Source organism: Pelmatolapia mariae, linkage group LG23, assembly GCF_036321145.2.
Source record: "Pelmatolapia mariae isolate MD_Pm_ZW linkage group LG23, Pm_UMD_F_2, whole genome shotgun sequence".
Taxonomy (NCBI): domain Eukaryota; kingdom Metazoa; phylum Chordata; class Actinopteri; order Cichliformes; family Cichlidae; genus Pelmatolapia; species Pelmatolapia mariae.
Window position 1 is genome coordinate 18722249 of NC_086246.1, and position 26833 is coordinate 18749081.

The 26833-nt window shown below is 40.5% G+C and overlaps 2 protein-coding genes across 2 annotated transcripts in view; one reads left to right on the forward strand and one right to left on the reverse strand.

Annotated features, from left to right (window-relative positions):
* LOC134621375 (gamma-crystallin S-like) overlaps positions 1-26833 on the forward strand; it is a 65585-nt gene that overhangs the window by 33429 nt on the left and 5323 nt on the right. The gene's annotated exons all lie outside the window — the stretch shown is intronic.
* LOC134621357 (DNA-binding protein SATB2-like) lies at positions 252-26679 on the reverse strand. Its single transcript, XM_063467817.1, has 12 exons — positions 26371-26679; positions 17873-18118; positions 15385-15570; positions 11729-11855; positions 10994-11117; positions 9933-10035; positions 7299-7349; positions 6530-7059; positions 6224-6436; positions 5900-6052; positions 3980-4171; positions 252-2035 (listed from the first exon to the last, which is right to left on the reverse strand). The coding sequence occupies exons 2-12, from the start codon at positions 18072-18074 to the stop codon at positions 1397-1399; spliced, it is 2520 nt and encodes an 839-aa protein (XP_063323887.1). The 5' UTR covers positions 18075-18118; positions 26371-26679; the 3' UTR covers positions 252-1396.

The following is a 26833-nucleotide window of genomic DNA, read 5'->3' on the forward strand; positions in this document are numbered from 1 at the left end:
TGTAAGTGTCATCGCAGTGCTACTGAATTTTTACAATTCAAAAGATGCCAGATTTCCCACACAGAGAATGCATTAAACTTATCAGATTTTCCTGCCCTGCCTACAACAGAATCAGCAGTTCAACATCACAAGTGAAACTAACAGGAACTCTGTCCTGCAGATAAACTATAAAATGATTCATTTGTTTTCACAAAATCTCAACCTTTGTTGCACAAAATGACACAAAACAGTGTAAAGTGACAGTGGTTGCATCCCAGTTTAATGGCAGATTCACTTTTGCAGGTGGATCACCAACATTTACATCATAACGTACATAAATGTCCAAAAAAAAAGAAAGAAAAAAAGAAACAGTTATTTTCCTTTTCAGCCAAAGAAAAAGTTGAATGTTGAGTGTGTAACAGTCCAAAGGTCCTCTTGGCATGTTTTAGTCCCATTTACAAAGACATCTGTAGTCATTGCAAAGAAAAGAAAATGTAATTACAACAATAATACTTAGATTTAAGTAAATACAAAGCTGGTAATAAATAGTAAAAGGAGCAAAGTGTGAACTGGCTTTTTTTGAGTTTCACATACAGACAAGTCAATGCAGGGATCTCCAAAATAATTTTAAGGACAACACAAAAACATTATATCTAGAAGGAAAAAAAAAATCAGAAAATAAGAGGTTATAGTATTTTTTCCCTGCATGCTTGTATTTCTAAAAGGCGAATGCAGTTCAGTGCCGTGCCGTTTATCCTTGGTCCCAATGTAAGTGCATGTAACCTGAACCTGAAGGCATGTAAGAGTTTGCTCCTCTGACCTGCTGTAAGCCTCTATCCCTGCAGTTATGTGTTTATGGGGTTGGATTTAAGAGGGGCAACATGCACTCAATCACTTTATACAAACCGTATATGCACCTTTTATCAAAACAGTACAGCAAATACAAAATTTATTGCATTTTATCGACAGCAGACAAAGAAGATGCACATTCTTTGCTAAAACTGTTGGAAATGTACTTGGAGAGCTAGTAAGTGGGCTGTGTTGTAAATGCAGTCTAAGATGTAGAAGGCTTGAGTGTTTTCTTTTTTATCCTGTCAAAAAGTGGAAAACGACTCAAAGAATTAAATAAATCTGATTTTCAAAGACGTGTTGTCCTATGGAGCCTTTTCCCCAACCTCAAAACAAAAACCATGGCATAACTGAAAAGCATTTTCTCTCAGTGGCACTGAGCGTTGTCCCAAACACTGTTTTACAAACCAAAAACACTGGCTCTGAAGGTAGGTGGACTCTAGTCCAAACCATCCATAAATACTTTTCCCAAGTTTTTCAGATATTAGAGAGCTCTGATCATCAGCTCTATTAAAGGTGATGACAAAATTGTGTTTATTCACAGGTTGTCTGTGTGTGGTCTCTGCTGTTATCTCTGTTGCTCTGCAGACTGGGGGCTGTCCACGCTGCTGTAAGGGGACAGAGAGGAAGCTACTGGCCCTGAAGCTTTTGCATCATCCCCTTCCTCCTTCTCAACCTCCATTTCCACCTCACTTTCTCCTCCCACATCTCCTCCTTCTGTTCTGAACACTTCCACTGATCCTCTCCCGTCCTCACTTGACTCCTCAGACGGGGAGAGAGCCTCTTCCCCTCCTCTGCCCTCGATTGTGCAGACACCTCCCTCACTGGGACTGGAGCTCTCCCTGTCATCCTCCCCAGCGGTAGGCTCTCTGGCCTGGCTGTGGTGCTTAACATTGTAGCGCTGGTTCTGGAAGAACTTGATGATTGTGTGTTTGGGCAGGTCTAGCTGGGCTGACAGGGTGTGGATTGCTTCCTGGTCCGGGTACAGTCCCACATCGCCAATAAAGCTCTGAAGGATTCCCAGGGCCTCCAGAGAAATCCTTGTCCGTGACCGGGCCTTCTTTGTTCCTCCACCTCCGAGGCCAGGGCTCACCCCGCGCTGAGGCCCATCTTCTGAGCTTTGCAGCGCTGGCGGGGGGATGGGCTGGGGTTCATCATGAATTGGGGATGGAGCCATTAGAGGTGGCAGGGGCTGCCTGTGGAGGGTCTGTTTAGAAAATAAAAAAGGTTGAGTCATAGCTTTTAGAAGATTTGTGTCACCTATTCTGCAATAGGCGAGAAAAAAATAGAAAAAAAACCAAGACAATGGATCTGTCTCACCTTATTTAACAGAAATATTTGCCTTTTCTTGATTTTCCATATCAGTTCATTTAAAACTATGCCAAAAATGTACATTTAAAAAGCCGATTCAAGGTCAGCTCACCTTGGTCTGAGGTAGCTTAACACAAAGTTGACACTGTATGAAGTTAATAAGTGGCCCTTGAGTCATGATTTCTTTTATTTACTGTTAAATGTTATGACTTAAACTTTTTAAAACTTCCTCGGTGTCCTGTACATATGAACAAATAAGACTCAAATCCTAACAAATGATATATGTTATATGGAGTAACTGTTCTCAAAATAAAAGGCTGTAAATACATTTAATGAAAATGTATTTAGATTTTGCCAGTAATTGATATGTAGCTTGCAAAGACGAGTAAAAAAAATATGTAATATACATTTGTTTGGCTTTTCTAAAGTTTTTGTCTTCTCGCTATACACAGTGAAATCAAGCTAAAAACAGGAACAAGATAAATTAACATGTGTGTGTGTTTTCATACATGAGTGAACTGAACAAGTGACACAGACTTCACAAAAACTGCCCGTAGGTCGGGTTTTTGCTAGAAGTTTTGCTGTAGATTTTAATAACTTTCAGAGTGTGACAAAAGGAGACGACGATTACTTTATCGCTGTTTTTATGAGGTTTTTTTTTAAGACAGCTGCATCACATGTGTATTTCCTGCATTAGAAACTCAGTAGGATATGACTGAAAGCAGTTAAAAAGGATATTTGATTATATTTTTGTTTTGCTTTGTGTCACTGAAGACGTTAGATGTGAAAGACAGGAGAAAAATATTTCAGCACTTAAAACACTTTCATCATTCCCTTTAGACATGTTTCTTATATGTAAAGCTACAAATATACTGCCTTTTGATGATTTGTGTAGGGGGCATATTTGCTTTGCCATCCATGCTGAAAAAGGTTGCACATATTTCTCCATAAATAACTAAATCTCTTAAACGCTCAAGCTTTGAAACATCAAAATCTATTACACACTATGGTTTGCTCTGTCACAGTCTATTTGAAGATTATTCATTCTGTGTTCTCACACTCCTCATCGCCACGGGAGTAAGTGAACTGTTCGGCTCGTATTTCAGCTCGTGCCCCTCTGCAGACTCAAAGAAAATGTACTACAAGCGGAAGTGTTATCAACCAGCTTCCATCACCCGCCAACATGCACGCTAAACTCCCAAATTCATCACACAAACAAGCACGCTACTAGAGCTTATTAACAGGGTGGGGAGGCCTGCACACCCAAACACAGGAATCCAACACCATAAATCTGTGGTCCATCAAAATTAAAGGACCTAAATAAAGATAATGGCAATTCCTTTTTCTCTGCTTCAATAATTACAGGCTATGTTCTGAATAATATTGAGGTTAGGGCTAGACTGGAGAGCATTTTGGTTTTTGGGAGAGGGTGGGATGGAGGAGTGTTTAGCAGGAAATGTGTGGGCTGGTCATTTACCACTTCTATTTTCAATGACTTATGGGACACAAACATGACAAAGAGGAGGGCTGCTAAGAGGAGCAGGTGGTGGGATCAGACAGACGGAGGAGACAGAGGAAACTTTTCGACACAGCACAGCAAACGCTCACATGCTGGTTTTCCCATTTTCTCACTCGTAAAAACACTTTGATTTGTGTCTTTTCTTACACATGGCTGCGCTGTGGTTGTGAGTGGCTGACTATTTTTAAATATCAGATTTTCACGCGTTTCTTTTGCTCCTCGGATTTTTAACCACATTTACCACTTCAGTGAAACACAAAACAAACTTTCTGATTCATCCTAGCGGCCCCAAACTCCAACCACTGACTGCATGTTTGTTACCTGCGGCTCTGAGATGTGCAGGACGGTGTGCAGCCTGTCGCTGTGCTGCTGTCTCGACTCTTCTTCATACACCTGATCTCGGTCGGCTTGTGACAATGCCAGGAACCTCCTGATGGTACACAGGTTCTCCCACAATGTGCGGTTCTCAGGGCTTGGGCTCTCTTTCCATCTTAGCAGCTCACATAGCCAACCCTGAAGGAAGAGAGGTTAGCTGTGTCTTTACTATCAAACAAATGAATGTAGTGCCCACTTGTTTGCAGGTGTAACTCAAAAGGAAAGTATTAAAACTACTCTAGCCTCGTGTACTGAGCATTTTCCAGACTGAGATCTGGAGGGTTTACCAAAGGAATACTGGTGGTGGTGGACACCTGATTAAAGGGTGTTTACAGCAATTACAATGAAAGAAAAAGAATTACTAACATGCTTCAGTAATTTGCAAAATCAATGGTGAAATAAATAAAGAATCTTTTAAATCATTTTTTGCATTCACGTAATCACCTACACAAAAATGCTAAAAAGTAAGTGAACTACTTGAATTACAATGCAAATAAAACCCCAAACAAACTTTATCTAGAGCAGCTTAGTTAAAACTAGTTTACAACTTTCCAAAACTGAAGGCAGGTAGGTTTAATGATTTCCCTGTGAAGAAAATGCTCTGTTATGGCATGTAGGTGACTAATATGACATTTTAGGGCTACACACCAGGTGACTGTAACATTCATTCTCATTTAGGAAGCAAAATGATTTCAGTCACAAAGTGTCTGTACTTATATCCACCATACCTGAACCGAAGCATGACGTATACATGTACATATCTATAAACCACTGTAGACACATATACACTGAATATATACTGTCAAGTCCTTATGTATATACAGTAAGCAGTTATCCTTCCCTTCTTTATCCCATAATTTATCCCAGCATGTTTGCGCTTTTTCATCATTGTACATATAAATATAAACGTACTATACAAGCTGCTTTTTCCCTATTGTTTGTTCTGTCACATACACTGAGACCCTGCATGTGCACACATACTTGGTGAATAAAGCCGAGTCACTTTTTCTTCAATTTTACACATTTATTTATATTATTTTATATATGTGCGAACACGAGTGAATCAAAGTTTGTCCCAAAGAGTCGAAGGAAAAACTAGAAGGAAAGTCTGATATGAGTGGGGCCTGCAAATGAGTGCGCGCATGTGTGTGTGTGAAGATTGCATTATCTCTGCTAGGCTGACCCAGGATCTGCCACCAGCTGTTGTTTATACACAGCCTTCAGCCTGGAAATTAATGGTAATAATGTGATCATCCCTCCATCATCTTGTCTGTCTTCTCCTCCATCTTGCATCCTTCTGTTCGTCCTGTGTTCTCATCCTTTAGCGTTTCAGATTTAGTTTTTAAGCATCTCTCAGTGAGTCTCACACACCCAAACACACCAACTCGGTATTCATAATAAATGTAGTCTGTTGTCAGAAGATATTTAAACTGGTTTTAAAACCATAGCGTCCTCCCTCTCCCTCCCTCCTTCCCCGTCTCCCCCTTCAGAAGCAGACTATGCTTTGATCTCGCCCTCGATCGCCCGCATTGTTTATCTGAGGATGGAGTCATGATGGTATGCCACAAGTGGGTAATCAGATACCGCACACGCCCTCGCACAAACACACAGTCACACACGTCTACACTTAACCCTCATCAGCTCCTTCAAACATTATCAACTCAGAAATTTTTACTCATGTTGAGACATTTTTATCTCAAGTTTGCACGTGTAACCCTCTATGTACATGCAAGTTTAGGCAGCCCACCTACAGCCCACACCCGTTCAGGCTAAGTTCACAGCAGTGGGCTGTGATTACAGGTTCAGATTTGAGTATAATTCGGTTGTGAAAATCAAAAAAACAAAACAACAAAAACAAGGACTGACCTGACTTTTATTAGCAGCCACCTTAGCGAACAGAGCTTGGGAGACCTTCGCCCTCTTCATCTCCTGCTGGATCTCCTCATAGATCCCTGATGTGATGTTTACCAGCGAGTCCAGCTTTATCTGCAGCTCCGGGCCGGGCATGCTGCATTTTGTCTACACAAGACCAAGAAACACAATCTGATGTCAATGAAAAATAAAGATATGTTGGAGTGACTGACGTAAGCTAGGCTGTAAGAGTCTAAGATTTTTCAAGTTTTAGTTGAAAAGAAATCTGTTAGCACTTTATTTCATGTGCAGAGCTCATATTTAAATGTGTGCATGTACCTGTGCGTGTCTGTGTGTGTTGGCACTGGAGATGTGGTTGGTGGAATGGTTGTGGTTAGTGCTGGTACTCCTCTCCCTCTCCTCCTGGTAGATCCGGTCTCGCTCGCTCTCAGGCAGGTTAAGGAAGTTTTGCATGGCTTTCAGGTTGACCAGCAGAGACTGAGAGGCAGAGCGAGGATCCTCCTCCTTACGGAGGATTTCTGACAGCAAGCCCTGCAGACGCACACATGTAAATAGTCATTCTTACATTCTATGGAATGAAGTCTTTTATAATCATCTCCACATTTGCCTTAATTCCACGTTTACCTGTGTGCGGTTAAAGGCAACACGGGCAAACACAGCCTGGGAAACGCTGGCCCTCTTCAGCTCATTCCTGACCTGCTGGTAAATGTCGGAGGAGACTTCGGCCCCGGAGTTGAGGCTGGGCTCAGAAACAGCCCCGGAGATCTTGCAGCTCCGTGAAATAGGAGGATGGTTGAGGAACTGCTGGTTGACTCCCTGTGGGTGCTGGTGGGCAAGCAGGCGGCTAACAGCCAGCTGCTGGTTGATGAGGTGGGCCATCGCGAGCTGTTGACGTACAAGTTGAGGGGGGAGTTGGGGAGGCAGGAGCCCGCTGTGGCCCAGGAGAGGTGGAGCCTGTGGACGAAGTGGAGGACTGGGGTGATTCTGTCCACTAGGGTGAGGCAGGCCATGAGGCTGGGTTGAGGTCTGAGTGTCCCCGAGGCCACTCTTGAGGGAATGAACTCCGGACCCACCCAGGGTGCCCAAATGGGTGGGAGAGGGCAAGAGAGAGGGAGGACGATGGCTGAGGATGCTCAGGTCCAAATCCCGCTCCACTACGTCAACACACATATTCAATATTGTGTTAATATATCTGGATTGAACATCCTGGTGTGGGGTTAAAGGTTAATATTTCTTAGACTGCTGGTATTCAGTTTGAAGTTTCAGACAAATCTCACACAGAAAACATGCAAAAACTCTGAGACACTTCTTATTAGCGAGCATCATATGCAATGTAAATGTCAGAAGTATTTCATTTTCATTCCACTAGAAACACATTAGACGATGGACGTACCTTTTATATCCGACTTCTCCTGTGACGACCACATCTTTTCAATGTATTCACCTACAAAGAAAATTAAAGCGAGAGGACCAAGACTGTTAGCAGTTTCTTCAGAAATAAACTAGTTTCTGCATACATGATTGCCCGCGTAGTTCAATGATGCTTTACTTATAAAAATGATCTACACTGTATCCAATCCATTAACGGTCACTTCATGTTTCTCATCCCACTCTGACATCAGACAGTGTGAGCAAAAGTTAAATGGCTCAGGTTTTATCCAAGCCTCAGTAGTGACAGTGGAGGAGCTTGTGAGAGATCCTACAGGGATCCTTCCAGGAGTTCTTACAGCAGCGGTTCTCAAATTAGGTCGTGGCACCCCCAGAGGTCCAGGACCCGGAGTCAAGAATACCACAAAATTTTGCTCCAAGTCACAAAACTGTACTGTATCATTTCAAAGTGTGAAAATCTCAACTACAATTCTAGTCTGCGGGGGACGATCTGATCACAACCTCGGCTGAAGTATCGTCTTATTTTCACTTACTGTCTCCATATTCACCAGATAAGATTATCAAATAAGTGAAGAATGTTTCCTCTGAACTCTTTTCTTTCTCTTCCCCTGGATTTTAACAGCCTCTCCACGTAAGTCTGCTTCTTATTAGGCTTCCACTCCGGTTTGGCTGTGTGTCGCATTTTTGGTTATTAAGGGAATAAAAAGTTGCAGCAAGGTTTGGCAGGGCATCAGATTTTTACCTTGTGTGTGTGTAATAAGTATTATTCCTGTGTTTTGTTGGTGTGTGTGTGTGTGTGTTTGTGTGTATGTGAGTTGGGGGGGCTGTTTTCCATTAGGAGTTAAGAGCATTTAGTTTTGTCATGTGTATTAAGGGTGACATTAATGTGAACCATGTGTGACAGTTCCTTCCTACTGAGAGCTGTCACTGACAGACGTCTCATGCAGCAGATTAGACACACAGAGGCTGGCACACGTGCTCAGACACATACAGGGGGTGGACAGAAGAATGGAAAAGCTTCATTAGAAAGGATCACAAAACGAAGGCATTAAGGCAGGTGAGTCATATTAACTTGAGATGTGACTAGCAATAAGTGTCAGTTCCTTCTTTTTTAAAAAAGTGTCTGACAGATTTTACCTTTATGAGTTTTCAAAGCAGCAGAAAGCAAATAAAGTATAAACAGCCGAACAGCTGGTGGCCGAGGTTCAGGAGAGTTGTTCAAAAAACTGTAAAAGTTTTTAACAAGGCAGGAGGGGGACACTTAACAGGGAGGTTACCAAAAGCCACACACCTAGACTCAAAATATAATCACTACATTGCAGCAACACCTGGCAGTGAGGACCAGAACTGTACATACACACAAGGATCCGGTACTCAAAAAACCCATGTGTGGCCACATTTCTGCTCACTGCTGCGTAAAAAATATCATTTTAGTCACCAGCTTTCCTTTAAAAAAAACAAACAAACAAACAAAAAGATTGCAAGATGACCTCATTATCGTGTTCGTCATTTTTACTTGTTGTGGCAGGAAAAGCATGTGTGGAATCAACCCGGGAAAACAAACATCAGCTATTCTGATTTAACCTCCGGGGGAAACACCTTCATACTCACACCTAAAACCTGCTCTAATGTTAATGGTCAACAAAACTCTCCTGTTATTTGGGTTTCTATTAAATTCTATCATATTTTATTAGAAATATAGACTGTTACAATAACCAATGCTCATAATAAAGATGGCTACATTTTCAAGTAACGCGACCAATAAATGCAGACATAGTCCCTATAAGGTAGAGGTGTAGTTTCCACTTTTGAAAATATCCTTATTTATATTTTTATTAAAGATAAATAAGGATATTTTCAACTGTGAGAGTCGAGGAACGAAAACAGAATTAACCGTTAAAGTTTAAATGACATGAAACTATGTCTGTTTCAGTCCATTAACAACATCATTAGTTACATTTCTTTGAGACAAAAGTGTTCACAGTGGAAAATTACCACCCAGAGATTTTCACATTGTACAAAGTAGTTCCCTGACAAACTGTTTCAATATTGATCCTATAGCCAAAGACACACGTAATGAGCTTCTTTACCACGGAGCAGGAAAAACACTAAGGTGACCTTTTTAAAAATCACATCAGCCTTTATCTTGTCTTAAATATTGCTCCACTTTAAAACAACAGCCTTAGTAAAACCAGGGGAATCATCTGGTAAATCATAAAGCCAATTTACAACTGTAATGCCATTATTCATTTTTAAAAAGGATAATTAGGGACAAATTCCTTCCTGCTTCAAACTGTAGCATTTCAGCCAGGGCCTTAGAAAGCATTCAGTTGTCATAATCTAAGTGAGAGCGCACAAGCTGCAGCTAATTAACTACATTGTGGTCCCATTAGACTTTGCATGCTGTTGTCTCTGACAGCCAACAAATATATGCAACACTGTTCCATAATCAGAAAAATACTGACGAGTCTCCCACTGAGCACCTTCACTTTAGCACTTTAGGGCAGGAATATCTGTGCCCAGCTTGAGGCTAGTTTGCAGATATAGCTTGCTTAACAATGAAAGAAAGAAAAAAAGGAAACTGACTGCCTTAATTACACTCAGCTACCTGATAATGTGAGTAAGGCTTCAGAGTTACCTTTGATGCGTTTGTATCTCTTGTACCAGCGTCCAAACTCCTGGCACTTGGAGGTGGAGACGTTGGCATAGTAGGAACTGTTGACGATTGCTGAGATCATACTCTGACACAGAGACAATTTGACATAATACATTAGTCATTCATGGGGTTAGCCAAAATTTTTGAACCATTAAGCAACAGCTTTGTCTTTCAGACTGATTAAAAATCTCAAGTCTCCGCAAATGACCAACAACTGGCCACTTATACCGAGCAAGAGATGCAAAAACACCAGCAAAAGCTCAACATGGGAAACGCTGAGGATTAAAAGTCACATGAGTCAAGCTGCAAATGCACACCACCCACACACTTCCCCTAATCACTAATTACATCATGACTAAGTCTTATGTATAAATCACAAGTCGAAATGACACACTCTCGACTCTAATGACTGCAGGGTGTGTGTGAGCAGGATAATTGAGGTGTGCGTGTTTGCATCCTTTCCCATGGGATGGTACCAATATTTGTGTGTGTGTGTGTGTGTGTGTGTGTGTGTGTGTGTCTGTGTGTGCGACTCAGATTACACATTGCACTAAACGTGTGGTGAACTGATGATGAAACCATGTGCTTAGAGACAAATACTTAGCATCTTGGCTATCAATAAGTGTGTGACAAAAACGGCAAAAGAAAAAGGCAAAAAAAGAAAAAAGAAGGAGTTTAAACTTTGTCCTTGTGTTCAGTTCATCACAACACATCATAAAGAAAATCTGAATATCAAGCAACCTGCAGGAACATGTAAATATGTCCTGCATGTGCTGATTATAGCTCACATTTGAGGCTTATGGGTGCTAAAACCTGAAGTATAAAGCATTTATTATCTGGGACTTAGCAAACTAATTCTTTTGAATGTTCTGTTTACACCATCTAATGTGAGTAATATGCAGTGACTGAATGGATTACCTAAAAATCATAAAAACATTCAGCTTATTCAGAGAAAGAGCGACTCGAGTCTGATTTGGACCCATGACACAGTGAAACTCCTGCTGAGCTTGAACTCTGCCTGGACAGAGTTATGAAGCAGTTACCTGGGAGAGAGGACACTCCTTTGCCAGAGCGCTCTGGTTGGTCTCTCTAAGCAGCTCTTTGAGGGCGTTTCTCACGGTGGCGTGGGTCCACTGGTCTGATGGCAGCTCCTCCAGCCGGGCAAAGCTACATGGAAATGACAAAACTTTTCTGTTCACTCTTTCAAGATTACAGAAAGAAACAAACAGGAATCTGATGTAATCCAAGCATTTAGAAGACAAGACTAGTTTTGACCCTTGTTTTCTGCAGTCACTGGTTGTAAGAGGCTTTCCACATGTATTTTGCCTGTTCCAAAGTAATCTCTTGTATAAATTATACCTGCTGCACATATATGATGAATAACGTAATGTATTAAATTGTATATAGTGCATTCTAATGCTTAGAATAGGATTCTATTCAAGTGTATTTATTCTGTAACTCTTAAAAGTTGCCACTATAATGAGTGGATGGGTAAAACTGTACTTTTGGGCTCCCAGTGAAACCAGAGCTGCTGGCCTGTGTGCATAGTGTATACATATGGTCATCTCCATATGTCCACCAAGCACACGCAGCAGATACACACACTGGAGTTCTGTTACTGCAAAGTGCCCCAAAACTCTGCAAAATGAAATTAGATGAACAAAATCAAGTCAGCTGGTGTGCCTGGTACTTATTTTGAGGGGATGCTTCACCATGGATGCAAAAAAAAAAAAAAAAAGCTGGATTCCTATTTACAATCTGCAATACACAATGCTGACCTGTGCAGTAGGATCCGCAGTGTGACCATGTGGTAAACATCCAGCAGCATGTCCGCTACCGTGGCCTCCGGAGCATCTGTTAGGTAGTGGATGGGCATCGGCTTCCACCGGCCCACTTTAATGATCCCTGATGACACACACACAGACTAATTACTGTTTAAAAGTTACCATTTTAAACTGTTTTGTTCCCGTCAATATATTAAAAACAGCTCAATCTGTTTGTGCTTTTTGACCTGTTGGTTAAACTCTTGGTGAATCTTTGAGCATCATCATGATTTGAACATTCCCCTGGCCTTCATACGGCCGTGACTGGAAGTGCAAATCTAAACAGACCTAATCACATTAGGATCTTCTAAATCAAACACAGACCCTGTCTAGTTTTAGCCTGCCAGCCTCAGTTGTGTGTGTGTGTGTGTGTGTCTGTGTGTCTGTGTGTGCGTGTTGCGTGAGGATGCTGGTGATAGGGGCAAAGAACAAAGTGTGTTCTCTTTGGCCTCCACAGTTGATTAATCAGAGGAGAAATGTAAAATCAGCTCAACATTAGGGCTGAAGCAGGCTGTGAATGGGCGCGCTGTTTTGATGTTGATGCTCCAAATAAAGACTGTGAGCTCATTGCTCTCTTGTCTAACAGAATATCTTCTGATAACTGGCAGTTTTTACGTTTCCTAGATCTGCCATGTCTTTAAAATTATTGATACCTTCACATGTGGTCAACTACTCACTGAGATGCTACTTTAACCTTTTAAAACTCTCACTTGAAGTGAATAAAGCTTAAATTACTGCTGACAGGGCAGATGTTTGGGCTTTATCATTTTACCAATCTGCAGTCTTCCCTAGAGCCCAAACAATACCTCATATCAGTGTATCTGTCTACATGTCAGGCGCAGAGTAAGATTTTGCACTACATATTTTGCAAGAGGGCTCGACTTCCTCCACACAGACCCAAAAACAAATCTTTTTTTGTTGTTAGAGCAAAAGGATGTTTATCAGAGATTTAGCTTAAATATTAAACACAATTTCCTGTCATCTTTTCATATGACTACTGGATTCTTGATGGTACAATTTACGCACGTCATACACTATTAAACATACCTGCATGCACACCAGTGCATTTCTCCCTGCATTTTTTCCGCACAGACACACATCACAGTATTGTATCCAACAAAATCACAACTTTGTAGGTGGGATAAGATTACGAATACAGACATTTTTTGACAATGCAACAACAAGATAACACAAAAATGGTAACTAACTGAAGATGACTAACAGACTGATGCTAATGACCAAAAAGCAGCACACATGTAATAAAACAAAAGGGCTTTTTAGTCATTTTCATCTAATTATCAAGCAAGGTAAGGTTTTATGGAGAAAAAAAAATAGACACCTAAAGGAGCTACGTGTTCCACAAGGAGCAATTTGGGAGATTCAGAGGTACCGTAAAATTTTATTTTAAACATTTTAAAAATAAGTGGGTACTGACATAATCTATGTTAAGTGCAGTTTCCTTCTTAAAATAAAGTTTGGGTTGTTTAAAGGGATCCACTAGTGGTTTGAACACGTTAAAAATAGTCATTTTTCAGTTTGTAATATCAGTGAATGTTTCCAAAAACTTGACCTTAAGTTAAATTTAGTTAGACTATTTCTCAGCAGTGCACCTAAGCCCACGTTACAACCCGAGCCTTAACCATATATTCCAAATAAGAAATAGCTGCTTTTTAATTAGCCATAATGTGCAAGTTAATTAAAGAAAAAAAAAGCCCTGTGCCATTCAGTGAAGAGTTTAAAAATACTCATCCAGTCAAAGTTATGCAAGATGCAATTCAATCGCAGAAGAGACTCTGTATAATTTTGGTCGTGACCACACTCGGGGGAAAAATGCATGACTCCAGCCAAAAATTATTTATTTGAAAAGAAAAGGCTTATTTCTCAGAACAAAACCTAGCTATTTGGGACAGGCGAGGGGGGTCGTAGGGCGTCGGCCACATGGTTAGAGTACCCTGTGTTTATGGGACACACCAGGAATTTCAAACTGCCCTGCTCTGTGAGAGTGAGTGTGTCTCTCTGTGTGTGTGAATGCAGTTGAACTGGATGCTGCTTGCTCTCCTGTTTTGATCTCTGAATTTTGGTGCTGGTCTGGGGTTTTCAGATATAGATTTATTGTTCAGTTTAACCGCCACGCAGCCAGGTGGGTGTACTGAATCACTGAAAATACTTTCTTGGTAAATACCGCTCCTGTGACTGTCCCCGAGTTTTGCGACATCAGTACTCACTGTACCGATGTGGAAAACCCCCACTCAGTAATATTTCATTCAGCTGCTGCTGGATTAATTACTCAAATAACTAACAGGGCGGTAATAATGAGTAAGGCATGAGGTTTCCCATCAGCGTGTAATAACAGAGAAGTTTACAAACGCATGTTTCTCACATGTGAAGAGGCTTCAAATTAGTCAACATCCGATCATGTTTTTTAATTTGTATATAAAAGATGTGGCATGACTACAGTTTGGCTTTGTTTTCACTGCTCTGCTGTCTGGGTGGCATTTAAGGGGACGTTAAAGCCCTGAAGATGCTCACAGTAGATCCCCTCGTGTCTTGGACGTTCTTAGAGGAGCAGTAAGTCATTCAGATTTAGAGGCGTCAGTTTTATGTGGATAAACTTTACTGATTTTAAATTGTAAGTCAGGGCTGCAGTTTGCCTGTTATTCGTTGTCATGTCATCTGTGAGATTTCTTAAATATATATAGTGGCAAATTGCAAAAACTGTCACCTCAAGGTGTTTTATATTGTAAGGTAATGACCCTACAATAATAGAAAACAATAATAGCAAACCCCAACAACCTATGAGCAAGTACTTGGAGACAGTGGGAAGGAAGAAGCCTCTAGCAGATCCAGGCTGAGGGAGCAGCAGCCATGTGCAGTGATTGGTTGTGGGTGAGAGGAGACAGACAGAACAAAATAACTATGGATTAAATTTAGCTCCCTAAACTGACAGGTTTAGGGAAAGCAGGTTAAAGCAGGTTTAGGGAGAAATGTCTAAAGACATTTAGAAATGCATTTTATAAACCCAGGTATGATCTTAAATTTGAACACCTGTCTGCACCTCTGGATCACTTCTAGTGCAACTGCAACTTTTAGATCATTCCCGGGAAATGTCCCAGTCAGCTTGACTTTGAGATTGTGAATCAAGTTTTCTACTCCAACATCTTGAGGGATCCGAGGGTGAACATTTGGTACAAACCACCTGAACTGTGACACACGACACTGTTTGGCAGTACCCACCATATAATTTTTGGCTACACCAACATTATGTGTGCACACCACCTGTCCTGCTTTACAGATTTGGCTCTCAGTGACTTCATCCTTAATCCAACAAATGAAAATCTAGTTGACGAGTCACTGTTTCGAGGAGCTCCAGTACTCCTTGCAGACCAAGAAGCGGTCAGTATGGGACTTCCAGGGAAGACTAAAAATACTAGCAGTGTCAGGAGATGTGCCCAAATAGACAGGGCAATGAGCCAAATTTAAAAATCAGTTATGTTTCATTTTTAAGGACAGAGTTGCTTTAAGTTTAAATGTCCTTCATAGTGAGTAACATCTGAATCATCTGAAAACCACATGAATTTACCTTTTCAGACCTACCCACACTCACTGCTTACCTCGTGCCTGCACAGCTGAGTTATGCGAGTATCCAAGAGCAACCAGTGCCGTCTCTACCAGCTGTGTGAACAGGACATCTTTACGAACCAACACAAACTCGGCGTGGCGGTCGCTACGCCCCTCACAGTTGCCTGCCATTCCCATGTCTGCATGCTCCACCACACAGTAGACTGGGATCATCAAACCTGGCACAACAAGACAGAGAGGGAGAAAGTTATAGCGCTAATGTGTAGCTCACCCACTTCCCAGGTCCTCGCATTTAACGGGAAATCGCAGGTCAGGCCTTACTAGCGTTTCACAGTGTTTCCCTCTACCCCACCTGTTAATGTGTTTTTATCTGAGGAAGGGAGAAGATTTCCATGATACGCATGACAAACAGAATATTTCAAGATTCAGCACTTTACAGGTGAAAGTTAGAAAATAAATATTTTCAGGATTTCCCATCCCGGGCCTTTCTCTTGCTGTGGGTCTAGCAGTTAAAGTGTGGGAGAAGAAAATGTGGGATAGTTTACCCTTTTAGCAATTACTATCAAATGCTTGAGCACTCCCCTCTCCCACCCTCCCTCTTATCAATGAGGAGATATTCTTACTCTGTTAAATGGTGACAGAGAAAATGTCTTTTTGCTGTAACACAATGTATCATTATAGTCAAGAAAACAACTGTTACTCGTCTTATAAAAGGTCTATAATTATTTGTATAATACGTAGATAAAAAAAAAATAATACATTTTCAAACATGTTAAGTCCTCCCTGTTGGGCTAAGGATTTGTGCTAATATGTGGACATATTTAAGATTTAATGCTACGTTACTGACTGGAAATTCATCCCAGGGAGTAAAACAAACTTAATGTTATAAATTACTTTCTCCAGGGATTCCTCCAGAAGTTGAAGCTCACAGCCACACTTCAACAAATTTGTCTGTTCAGTATTTAGTGCGTCGGCGCTGCTGCATTATAGCAGCTTGGTGGTCTCATTGTGTTACACTGGGCAGCTGCCAGTGTCAGTATAAGTCAGTGCAAGATTGTACAACTGTATTTGTGTTTGAACCACATATTAAAAGCCACAAGGGTTAAGACTTGTTTCCAGAACCGCTATTAAACTGCTGCATCTAGCGCTCAGGAGCGATGCCACGACTCTAGCGGTGAAAACGGTTCCTATGCATCGGTCTGAACTTGTTATCGGATAAGTGCTTAGAGATCCTCAAAGCACAGAACCACTCACACCCATCCAGTCCACTCGTCTGTCCCACAGGAGCTGCTAATTAACAAGCCATCAATCCTTCTCCCCCAGTGTGCGGAGCAGTGACAGATCAGCCGGAGCCAAACCGCAGCAGCATCAGGCACGCTATCAGCCAATAACCAGACCGCTGAGTGGAAGGGTGGAGGGCGGTAACACAGCAGTGTGTGTGTGTGTTTGGGTGTGCGTGTATGTTCCGCTACAGTGTTTGTGTGATGATGCATGATGATGTTTTCAACTGCATGAGAGAATAATGGGCATCTATGACTGAGTGTTTTCTGTACCTTCTGCTCTGTAACACTATCCATGAGCCGACTTTGCACAAACTCTCTATAAAGCTCTTTACAATGTGTTTCTTTTTCTGCCAGCGGGAGAACTTGCGTTCAGTTTCTTTCTCAAAGCCATGCCCATGATTGTGATGTGATTAGCAGACAACCTGCTTTGCCACCAGAGCCATGGCTGTGTCTTTTAGCCATTATATCCAATCATTACAGCATACGAATGAGCTAGAAAGTAGTATGCAGTGATAATTTTACTACACATATCCTCTTTGATTAAGGCTGGGACAGCCTCAGAACAAAGCAGTTTTTACATAGTATCAAGCCTGCTGGATGTTCATATGCTCAGTACACTGATGTGGAGTGGAAAACACGCCGTAGACAAGATATCATAAAGATTTAGACTGACATACATTTTTAAACAACCTCCTGTCAAAGGCTTTCATGCTGAGCTCACCTTCAAAAATGGACTCATTCATTTGTCACCTGTCTAGTTGCATGAAGTAAAAAATAAATAAAAATAATTAAACATGTATGATCACTAACCAAGCAGAAATACCAAATATTCTGATTTGAGGTTAATAAAATTGATGTAAATACATTTATAATAATAACATGAATAAAACTGGAAGTGAGCACTTAAGAGATTCTTTATTTTCCCTTTACACTGCTGAATTTAATTTAAGGATAAAAGTCATTTTAAATGAGGCAGTTGTGGCAGGACTGCTGGGTGTCTTTCATTGTCTGACCGTTTAAACCAGGTTGGCTCAAGTGTAGCATTTTACTGTGTGTTTATGGCATAGAGAGAATTTGGGGAGACTGATAGAACTTCCTTAGAGAATGCAATGCAGAGTTGGAGCCACTAAATGTTTATTAACTCCTTTCACTGTCTGTTGACAGCTTTAAACACTAAAATGACTTTTATTAAAACAAACATGTACACCTTTATCGAGCTATCCTGTTAACAACGCACCTCCAAGTGGTCTCAGCGGTGTGCAGTTCTGTCGGGTTCGTGGGTTTGTTGGGCTGCCATTGACCTCCATACGGCTCAGCTTGCACTGAAGACCACCGCTGGAAGTGGGACTTTCCCCTTTCTCCCCCATCTCCTCTGGGCTGGCGCTGTCCTGACGGCTGGGGCTCTCCACTTCCACCCCTGCGTTTCCACGCTGCTCCATCCTCTTGCAAACTCCAGGAGGAACACACAGCACAGCCTGTGAAGCTGGCAACACACAAGAGCTTTGCTTTAGCACAATTGAATCTACAGCGATTAATAACTACAACATGAATTAGTCAGTAACAGCTCTACAGCAGTGAGGCCAAAATTAACAACCTAGAGATAAGAGACACATGGGTGGATTATGAAATACAACAAGTCTTTGTATGAACTCACCAGTCTGGAGTGAGGTTAAAAAAAAAACTCAACAGAAGCTACTTTTGGCTGAACCCTTATTCACCAGCAGTCCCCACAGCAGGTAGTGCCACATGTTTGACTTTACTACACATCCTTCCTGACACAATCCCACAGGTATTTGTGCATCCTCCCAGGATCTAACCAGGGAGCTTTCATTTAGTAGGTGAATGCATAAACTACACCATGAGGAGGAAGAACCTCATCAAAAAAAATCACAGATCCTTATAACAATGAGTCAGTAACAGTGATGTTACAGTAATTGTCCTAAACAGCTTCTCCTGAGAATTAGCCAAACTTTGCAGCCTTCAAAGAAAGTGGGGCGGGAGGCTAGCTTACATTTTATTACCCATTCAGGTGGTCCAGAGATTTACCATATGCATAAATAGCTTGCACTGTCATCTTTTCCAGTGTTTTCTTCACGATGGAAAGAAAAACCCACAGCACTAAAATAAAACAATCGTAAAAAACAAAAATAACAAAACACACGATATAGTTGATCTACAGCGTGCAGATCAACTATATCATCTTTCTTATTTTACCATTGTTGACAGTGTAGAGCCATTACAGACTGTTTCATCAACCACTCTGACTTTGTTCCTTCCCTGCCCAGTCAATCCAGCTAACACATTTTTTTCTCTTATTTACACAGAAGTGAGGCAGGGACGACCACAACAGACTAAACACAGACCCGTTTATTATCCGCTGTTTAGGCTCACAGGAGTACACAACAGGTTATAATGAAAGACGTGAAGGTGCTTAAAGCACATATGAATACAGTGATAGTGCACACTGTATACTGTGGATGCAAATAAGCAGAACTGTACTTTATAAAAATAGTATGCTATGCAGTAGTAATTTTCAAATGCCTACATTTACTCTCTTCTTAACTTCAAATCGCTCGAGCCTCTTCTAAGCAACAACAAGAACTTAAACTGCACACTGCTGCAGTACACATCACTATATGCTAATGAGGTCATCTTTTGCAATACTATGTGCTTGACTTTTATTCCCGTCTTTTCAGTCTGCGTCTAAAAAACATCAAGATATTAAATAAATATTAAAATAAAAAGTCTGTTTTGCTTTCATTAATATGCTAAAATATGCAGCCGCTTTCTCCAATATACAGTCTGATTAGCTTATTTACCTGGAGTTCCTGTGGTGCGACTATGACGTTCCTGTCACTCTGCTACCAGAGAGGATAAAATTATAGCAAATAATATTCAAGATGAGATGCCTACTTTTGCTTCGAGGTAGACCCAGTATCAACTGTTATGCGCACGATTAAATAACATGGACAGCATGTGAGACAACATGACAGGGAAGGACACGATAGAAGAAACCAGGAGAGGACGGAGTACATCACAGCACACAGCATGAAATCACACGACGTGACACTGTGTGACCTAAGGGGAGGTTACAATACTATATAGTGTTTTATAACTCTGGGTGACAAGACGAGGTGAAGTTAACACAACAAAGGAAATAACTGCTGTCGCACTTTACACATTTTTGTACAGATTTAAAAGAATTCGCGTGTTTACCTTTATCTCTGGAGGGCGAACTGTTACGTTTGAACCAGGTGAGCCGTTTCCCTCCGTTCCTACTACTTTTGATAAGCAAGTTAGATGAGTTTACCCATATGGAAAAGATATATATAAATCTTATAAAGTTTGTATCTGTCTTGTGTGAAACTTGTATGAAAAGCATACAAGAGTGAAAACAGATATAAGATCCCTTGAAAGATTATATAAATGAAACTTGTATGTTTTGGTTACTTACTAAAACAATATATGAAAGTAATGAGAAAGTGGCCACTTTCATGAGTAAATCATATAAGCCTTATATGATTCACTATATGAAGTAGGCCACATCTTATGCAAGTCTTTTATAAGTTTTTACTATTTCTTTTCCATATGGGTAACAACTGCAAGACATCAGTGGGCTATCAATATACTCATGTACAATTAAGACTAAACGAAAATTAACACACTTCCTGGCAATCACTTCAATAGACAGCACTGCAACTGGTCACATGAGATCATATCATAAGAAAGAAAGAAAGCGAAGAAGGCCCAAAGCAACACGATGATGTGATTGAAAGCACTTAAACTGCAAATCCGTCCTCATGGGTTCCTAATCTTGCACAAAGCATTCAAACAATTATTGCTGAGGCTCATTAAAAACAAAAGTGTGTACACTCTAGATTTATGGCACATGGTAACAAACAACTGATTGTTAACAAAGAAGAATGAGAAACATCCTGTTTACACATATTTCTGTATACTATAAAAAGGTTTATCTGCACTGTTGTGCTGTCAGAAACAACAGTCCTCTTATATTTACATTTGCTGAAGCTTCATGAGAAATAAGCTGAGAACCTGAATCCAACTTACGCCGTTAAATAGACTCGGCGCTGCTCGATTGTGCTCACAGCTTTGTATTTTTCCTCACGCTGTGTGGTTTTCAGTGGTATGGCCGTAAAGTCGGCAGTGACACGCGAGTCTGCGCCAAATGTGACACATTATTATAATAAAACTCACATGCAAAATTAATAGCTGCCATTAAAAGAGTTTGGCCAACACAAACGAGGAAAAAATAAATAAAAGAATCGCAACGTATGGAGCACGAGGCCCCTCCACACTGGACCAGGAAACAGAAGAGAAAGTCCTGAATGTTTCAACGGTCCGGTAAACGGAATTCCTCGTCTTTACATTTGCTGAACTTCACTTGGGCAGTCATCTTAGATCTATTAACAGCTGCCAAAATATATTAGCATCTCATTTCTATTGTCTGATGCCTTCTAAGGCTTCAAGTAGTACAACTATGTCTCTCTGTTCACATCATCTGAAATGACACATGCAAGTGTTCCTCGAGTGTTTCGACATCAAAAAAGGCCAAACTTTCAGCTCTCACACGGGACAGTTTAAGCTTGGTTTTCTCTTGCCTTTTGATTTGATTTGATGTAAATAAAAAAGAAATACTCTGGTTTTGTTTAATATACATCCTCTCACAGCATGTTAACACTCAGCTGTCTGGTTCAGCTCCATCAAAAGTTTATACGCGCTTGCATGTCTGCAAGCAGAAGCTGCAAACACTGAGCGCAATCAGTTATTCTGGTTCATGCTTGGAGTCTGCCTGTGTAGCTGGTATATTGTAATGTAGTTATTGTAGCGTAGTATCTGCACATTTGAGCTGAAGGTCACGCTGTCACACACTCACAGACAGTATAACACTGGCGTCAATGTGACAACACTGGAATACATTTTACATACAGTTATTCACACACTCACTAAAACATACAACATTACAGGATCTAGTAGGAGCTTGCACAAATGACCCCAGTCCCCAGTGCAAGAACAAGCAGAAGCACCCTCCTCACACCTGGACCTGGAAAGGCTCAGCTATGCTTGAGACACTCAGTGTTGAAATCAGGTTCTCATTGTGAACCCTGTGGAGAAAACCCAGACCGTGCTCTTTGCACCCGTGCTCTTTAGTGAGAATAGTCAAATGTCAGTCTAATAAACACAAAATAAAACCCTCACGCCTTAACTTCTCCGATCCAATTCTTCACAATCAGTTTCAGTCAGATTATTTTTCCAGTACATCCAGTGTTACTCTACATTAGATCTTTTTTTAATGAATTCTGATTTTATTGCATGTAAACTTAAAACAACAAAGTGCTCTCTCTCCCTCTCAATTTGAGTTTGGTCTGCTTTTAATAAGCACATTTTTTAAATATTTGGGGTAATGGATTATAATCAGCCCCTTTCCCTCGTTCACATTTTCTCCACTAACCAGAGCAACATTTAAGTCATTAATGAGGAGACATAAAATGTGGGAAGAAAAAAGTAAATGGCTTTGAGGTTTGAAAAAAAAAAATGTAATGTGGACATGGAGGCATCACGGCGAAGCACACAGGATGTGAAAGGAATCAGTTTAGATTTAAACACAATTTTTAAGACTTTTTTGAATAATGTTTGGGTTTGCTATGCTTTTAAAACACTGCTATCTGATCAGTGCTGGCAGGGAGTAAAGAAATATTCTTTATATGCTGAAAACTATGCTCTCACTGTTTATTAACTTACCAAAAAAGCATTTTTCAAACTAGTAACTTGATATGACGCCACCATTTGACCCTACATCATCCTGCTCTGCTACATGTGCTGCCACACAGCGCTCACAGTACTGTGAATTGTGTGAACACATTCTGCTGTGTATGAGAAACCAGAAGCTCATGATAAACATCAGCCATCCTAGTCATCAAACACAGTTACTGTAATGAATTCAATTATAAAATGTCAGGTATCTTTTTATTCTATTTTCTAACATTTATTTTTCCTTCACAGAAATGACCAAAAATGCCTGCAGATTTATTTTCTCTTGAACCCTTTACTTCAGCTCACATTGTGACCCATGGACCATAGTTTATGCATTCGGGTTATGACTGGACTAATTTTTTCCTTCTATATTTTACACGTGTCAGAGTGTAAAATCGAGCAGTTCATCCAAAGAAAGCAAACCGCTTAACCTACCATGTATCCATATTGGATATAGGACCCTTGGAAAAATTGGCTCCATTGAACGCGAGGCAAAAAAGGAGGGGGACAGTTCCTAAATTCTTCATCGAATGCATATGTAAAAACAACTCTGGCCTCATGCTGTAATACCTGTTTGATTTTAAATGCAATGTGCCGGGATGCAGATGTGTGTGGGTGCACGCCATGTGCCGAGGCCCAGCGATTTATTCAGTAAAGAATTGCTGTCATTTGTTTAAAGATTCCTGGTGCAGGCCCAAAAAGACTCTTATTTTGAAGGTAAACTTTGATTATGGCATGGGACCTGTAAGTTTATAAGAAAAGATTTACTCCATTTTGATTTTACACCACATCAGTGTGGCTGAGAGGCCTTTATTGACTTAATCGATCACTTCTGTACATAAAGAATACGGCATATTCCAGCCCCACTGTGACTACACATTCTTGAGCTCGCTGTATGATTATGCTGAACCACGTGAATATATTTTAAAGACAGGCACCGACTAGAGTCTCACATATTTCAGAGCTGTAACTGAAACAGCATTTTACTACTCTGATGTTTTAAATTCATATCAAAAACAGAGGGGGTAAGATGTAGTTAGCCTTTGTACACTGCTTTTTGGAGTAAAGTGTCTTTTACTCACTCATACACGCATTAAAACTACTTCAAGCAACACAGTCAGTGGGAGCACAGCTCAGAGACCACACACTCTCAGCACGCACTCTTTACTAGCGCACATGGAGGCCAAATGTACAGTCACACTCAGTAGCCTTCGACAAATCACGTAGAAACACACGGAAAACCTCCAGCAGACTCTAATTTAGGGAGTGTGCGTAAAAGCAGAGCTTAAAGGGCCTTTAACTGCTTTTTAATGAATTAAACTGTGAATTCTAAGAGTAGGGATACTGGATTGAAACCTGATGGCCCAGGAGATTAAAACCAAGCTGAGTTGTATTTAGCTGAAATGATTGGGGTCTGGTGACACCTAAATGTTTGTGGCAAGGGTCTTAACGACCTCTGGGAGATTTGTGGGTTGCTCAAGATGCTTTCGGGATCTATATTCTAAATATGTAGACAGACAAGAGTTAAAATCTGCATTTCCAACAATCTCATCATGTAAACACACCGCTTCAATCAGAAGATGAACTGTTGACCAGAGTAGTGTAATAATGCTATAGATCCAATGTAATTCATTGCAAGCACATTTAATACCTATAGCATGTGAGCCATACAGGACGACAACTGGTGATTGTCCCACCAAGATAAACTAAACTATGAGGATTATGCAACTATGGTTAATACACTATATTAGCAGCAAAACCACCTTAAAAAGAAAGTTTACATCTCATCAGGAGGCTCTAACATGGCTCAAACATATAGTTTCCAGTCGCTGCTTGCTCACTTAGAGAATAAGGAACAGATCATATTTAGGGATGTTTTTCTTGGAGAAAAAAAAAGAGATGAGAAACTTTTTTAGAAAACCACACAGTGACTCTGTCCTGTAGAGGGGAAATGTGGGTCTGGAAGCTCTCAGTGTTTGTATGTATCCCACTTAGATAAAAACCTGCTTTAAGTGGAAAATCACTGTCCCGTTAACACAAACTCCCTATTAAAAAACAAAAAAACAACAACAACAAAAACAACAACAACAAAAAAGTTTAACTTTGCCTTTCTTCCTGTACAGTGAAATTACTTTCACATTGAGGGTATTTTAGCCAATTATTTTTTAAAGTTTACTATCTAACACATATACTGGCGAATACATATTATTATTAAATACTTTACAACACATTTTGTTCCCCACACCCCTTATGTTGCCATACTTAATATGACATATTTGCCTCTAAAAGCCTCCTGTCAGCTACTGTAGCTTGCCGCGTGTTTCAGCAGAACCCCTCCTCTCTTCTCTCAAAATCTCCTAAATAACAGCTATTTATGAATAATTATTAATAAATTTGCAGTATTTTAAATACTGGCTAACTCATCATTAATTCGGCATACATATCCACATTATTACTTACTCTACTGTCGTCTGAAGTTATAACTTACACCCAGAGGAACAGCAGCAGCTATTAGCAGCTCTGAAAAGAAGAAAAAAAAAAAAAAGCAGGTTTTTCTCTGGCCCTGTTGTGGCAGGAGGGCAAACACAGCTGCAGCTAATAAAATTAGGCTAATAATGGCTCCGTTTGATTCAGGTGTGCTAAATGAACCACTACTGACAATATACGCCAGTGAACACCGACAGAAACGGCGCTATTGTTAACGCTCAGCGGCACAGTGAATCAAACGGTGCTGGAGTTATTAATTTTATTAGCTGCAGCTGTGTTTAACCAAAGGCGCCTACGTGAAAGAGGTCAGCTAAACAAAAGGATATTAAAATAATTGACGGCTTGCCAAAGTGAAGAGGGGAATATTCGGGTTTTAGAGAAAAGGCATGTTCATTTCAAAGATTTTTTTTTAATTCAAGAGAGGGCATCTTTTGCCTGCTGGCGAAGGCCTCTGGCTAATAGACGTGTCAATTAAGTGGGGCTTTAATTAAGCTAACCCTTTGCATTGACAGTGAGGGAGTGTTTGTGGTGTGGTTTATTAGTTTTTACCATTTTAAAATAATACGGAGGTCATAAAAGAAATATTTTATACCAAGAATAGGCCACTTTGTTTAAATGAATCCATGTTCATTTCTTTCCAGCTTTTCTTAGAAATCACTGACAGTCACCCATCATCTGTATTTAATAGTGGTGGGAAAATGCGAAGCTGCTTCAAACTTCAAAGCACAGAAAACTGAAGGAAGAATTATTTGAAGTTAGTGGTCCCAAAACTATTCAAAAAGGAAGGATGTGTTCAGCTTACAGAGGGATAGATAGAGGGTGTTGGAGGTGAACTTCCTTCACACAAGTGTTTAGCAGTTATTATGGCACCATAAAAATAAACGAGTGTTAGGATTAACTCTTTAAAAAATAGTAAAACGCATCATAGACATGTATTTCCTATGCAAAGCAAATGTGCCAAAGAGAAGGGGTGGTATTGTTACATGACAAGAGAAACAATTTTCCAATGTGAGTCTTGCGCCTAAAATAGAGAATCAAAAACTAAAGCTAAAGCTGTTAAATAACTACATTAGGCTTAAAACTGTACTTTAAGTCTTCAGAATATTCCCCAAGTTAAAACCCATTAATATCTCCTTGTAACATGATTGTGAGGGATGTTAGTGTTTACTTTATTGTAATAACAATTGACAGTTTAAAGATAAACTACCATGACTTCTATCAGCTCAGCCCGGCACCTGCTTACTTACATATAAATGTATATGCATTGACCCTTGTGAGTTTGGTGCTACATTGTCCTCAAGCATGAGTCAAAACTGCCATAAAACTTCAGTCTGTAAGCTCTTTGGTTTTAATATGTCATTAATAATTTGTAACAACTGCTTAACTTTTGGTAACATCTAAAAGCATCATTTCAACTTCTACCCATTTAAGCTTGCCAAAGTTTTATGTCTGCTTACTCGAATATGAATAACTCACTTTTCAAGAAGTCACTGTGTGCGCTTGGGAATAAACTCCATCCATTGGTGAAAACAAGTGAATCCAGCCTGAGAGAATAGGAATTTTCCACCGCTTTCCCTTCCTGGCGACAAATGGCACGACAGTGGACCGAGCAAGGAGATCTAAAGACAAGGAGTGATGAGGACAGACTGCTGCTGGCGGGCTGAGTAAAGAGCAGTAAAATGACACATGCAAAGAGAGTGAGAGAGAGGGGAGAGTGCAGGAGGCAGGGAGGGAAAGAAAGGGGAGGGAGGAAGGTCTGGGAGGGAAACTCAGAGACAGAATGACATGAAATCAGAAAGAAAATACAGTAGTCACATTTATTACTGCCCCCAGATCACAGTTTTAGCCTCAATTAATGTAAAGTAAATACAAGTGCAAAGAAATGGACAAAGCTGTGCAGGTAAAATAAGCCACTTCTTTGTTCTTGAAAGCTGCAAAC

Bases quoted from the DNA above. Each gene is read 5' to 3' on its own strand.
- LOC134621357 (XM_063467817.1), bottom strand. From the start codon at position 18,074: ATGGAGCAGCGTGGAAACGCAGGGGTGGAAGTGGAGAGCCCCAGCCGT. The intron at 6,437-6,529 runs GTAAACGTGGAA...GTGCGTCTGCAG, and splicing joins TTGCCTTTAACCGCACACAG to GGCTTGCTGTCAGAAATCCT. The intron at 6,053-6,223 runs GTACATGCACAC...GGTCTTGTGTAG, and splicing joins ACACACACAGACACGCACAG to ACAAAATGCAGCATGCCCGG.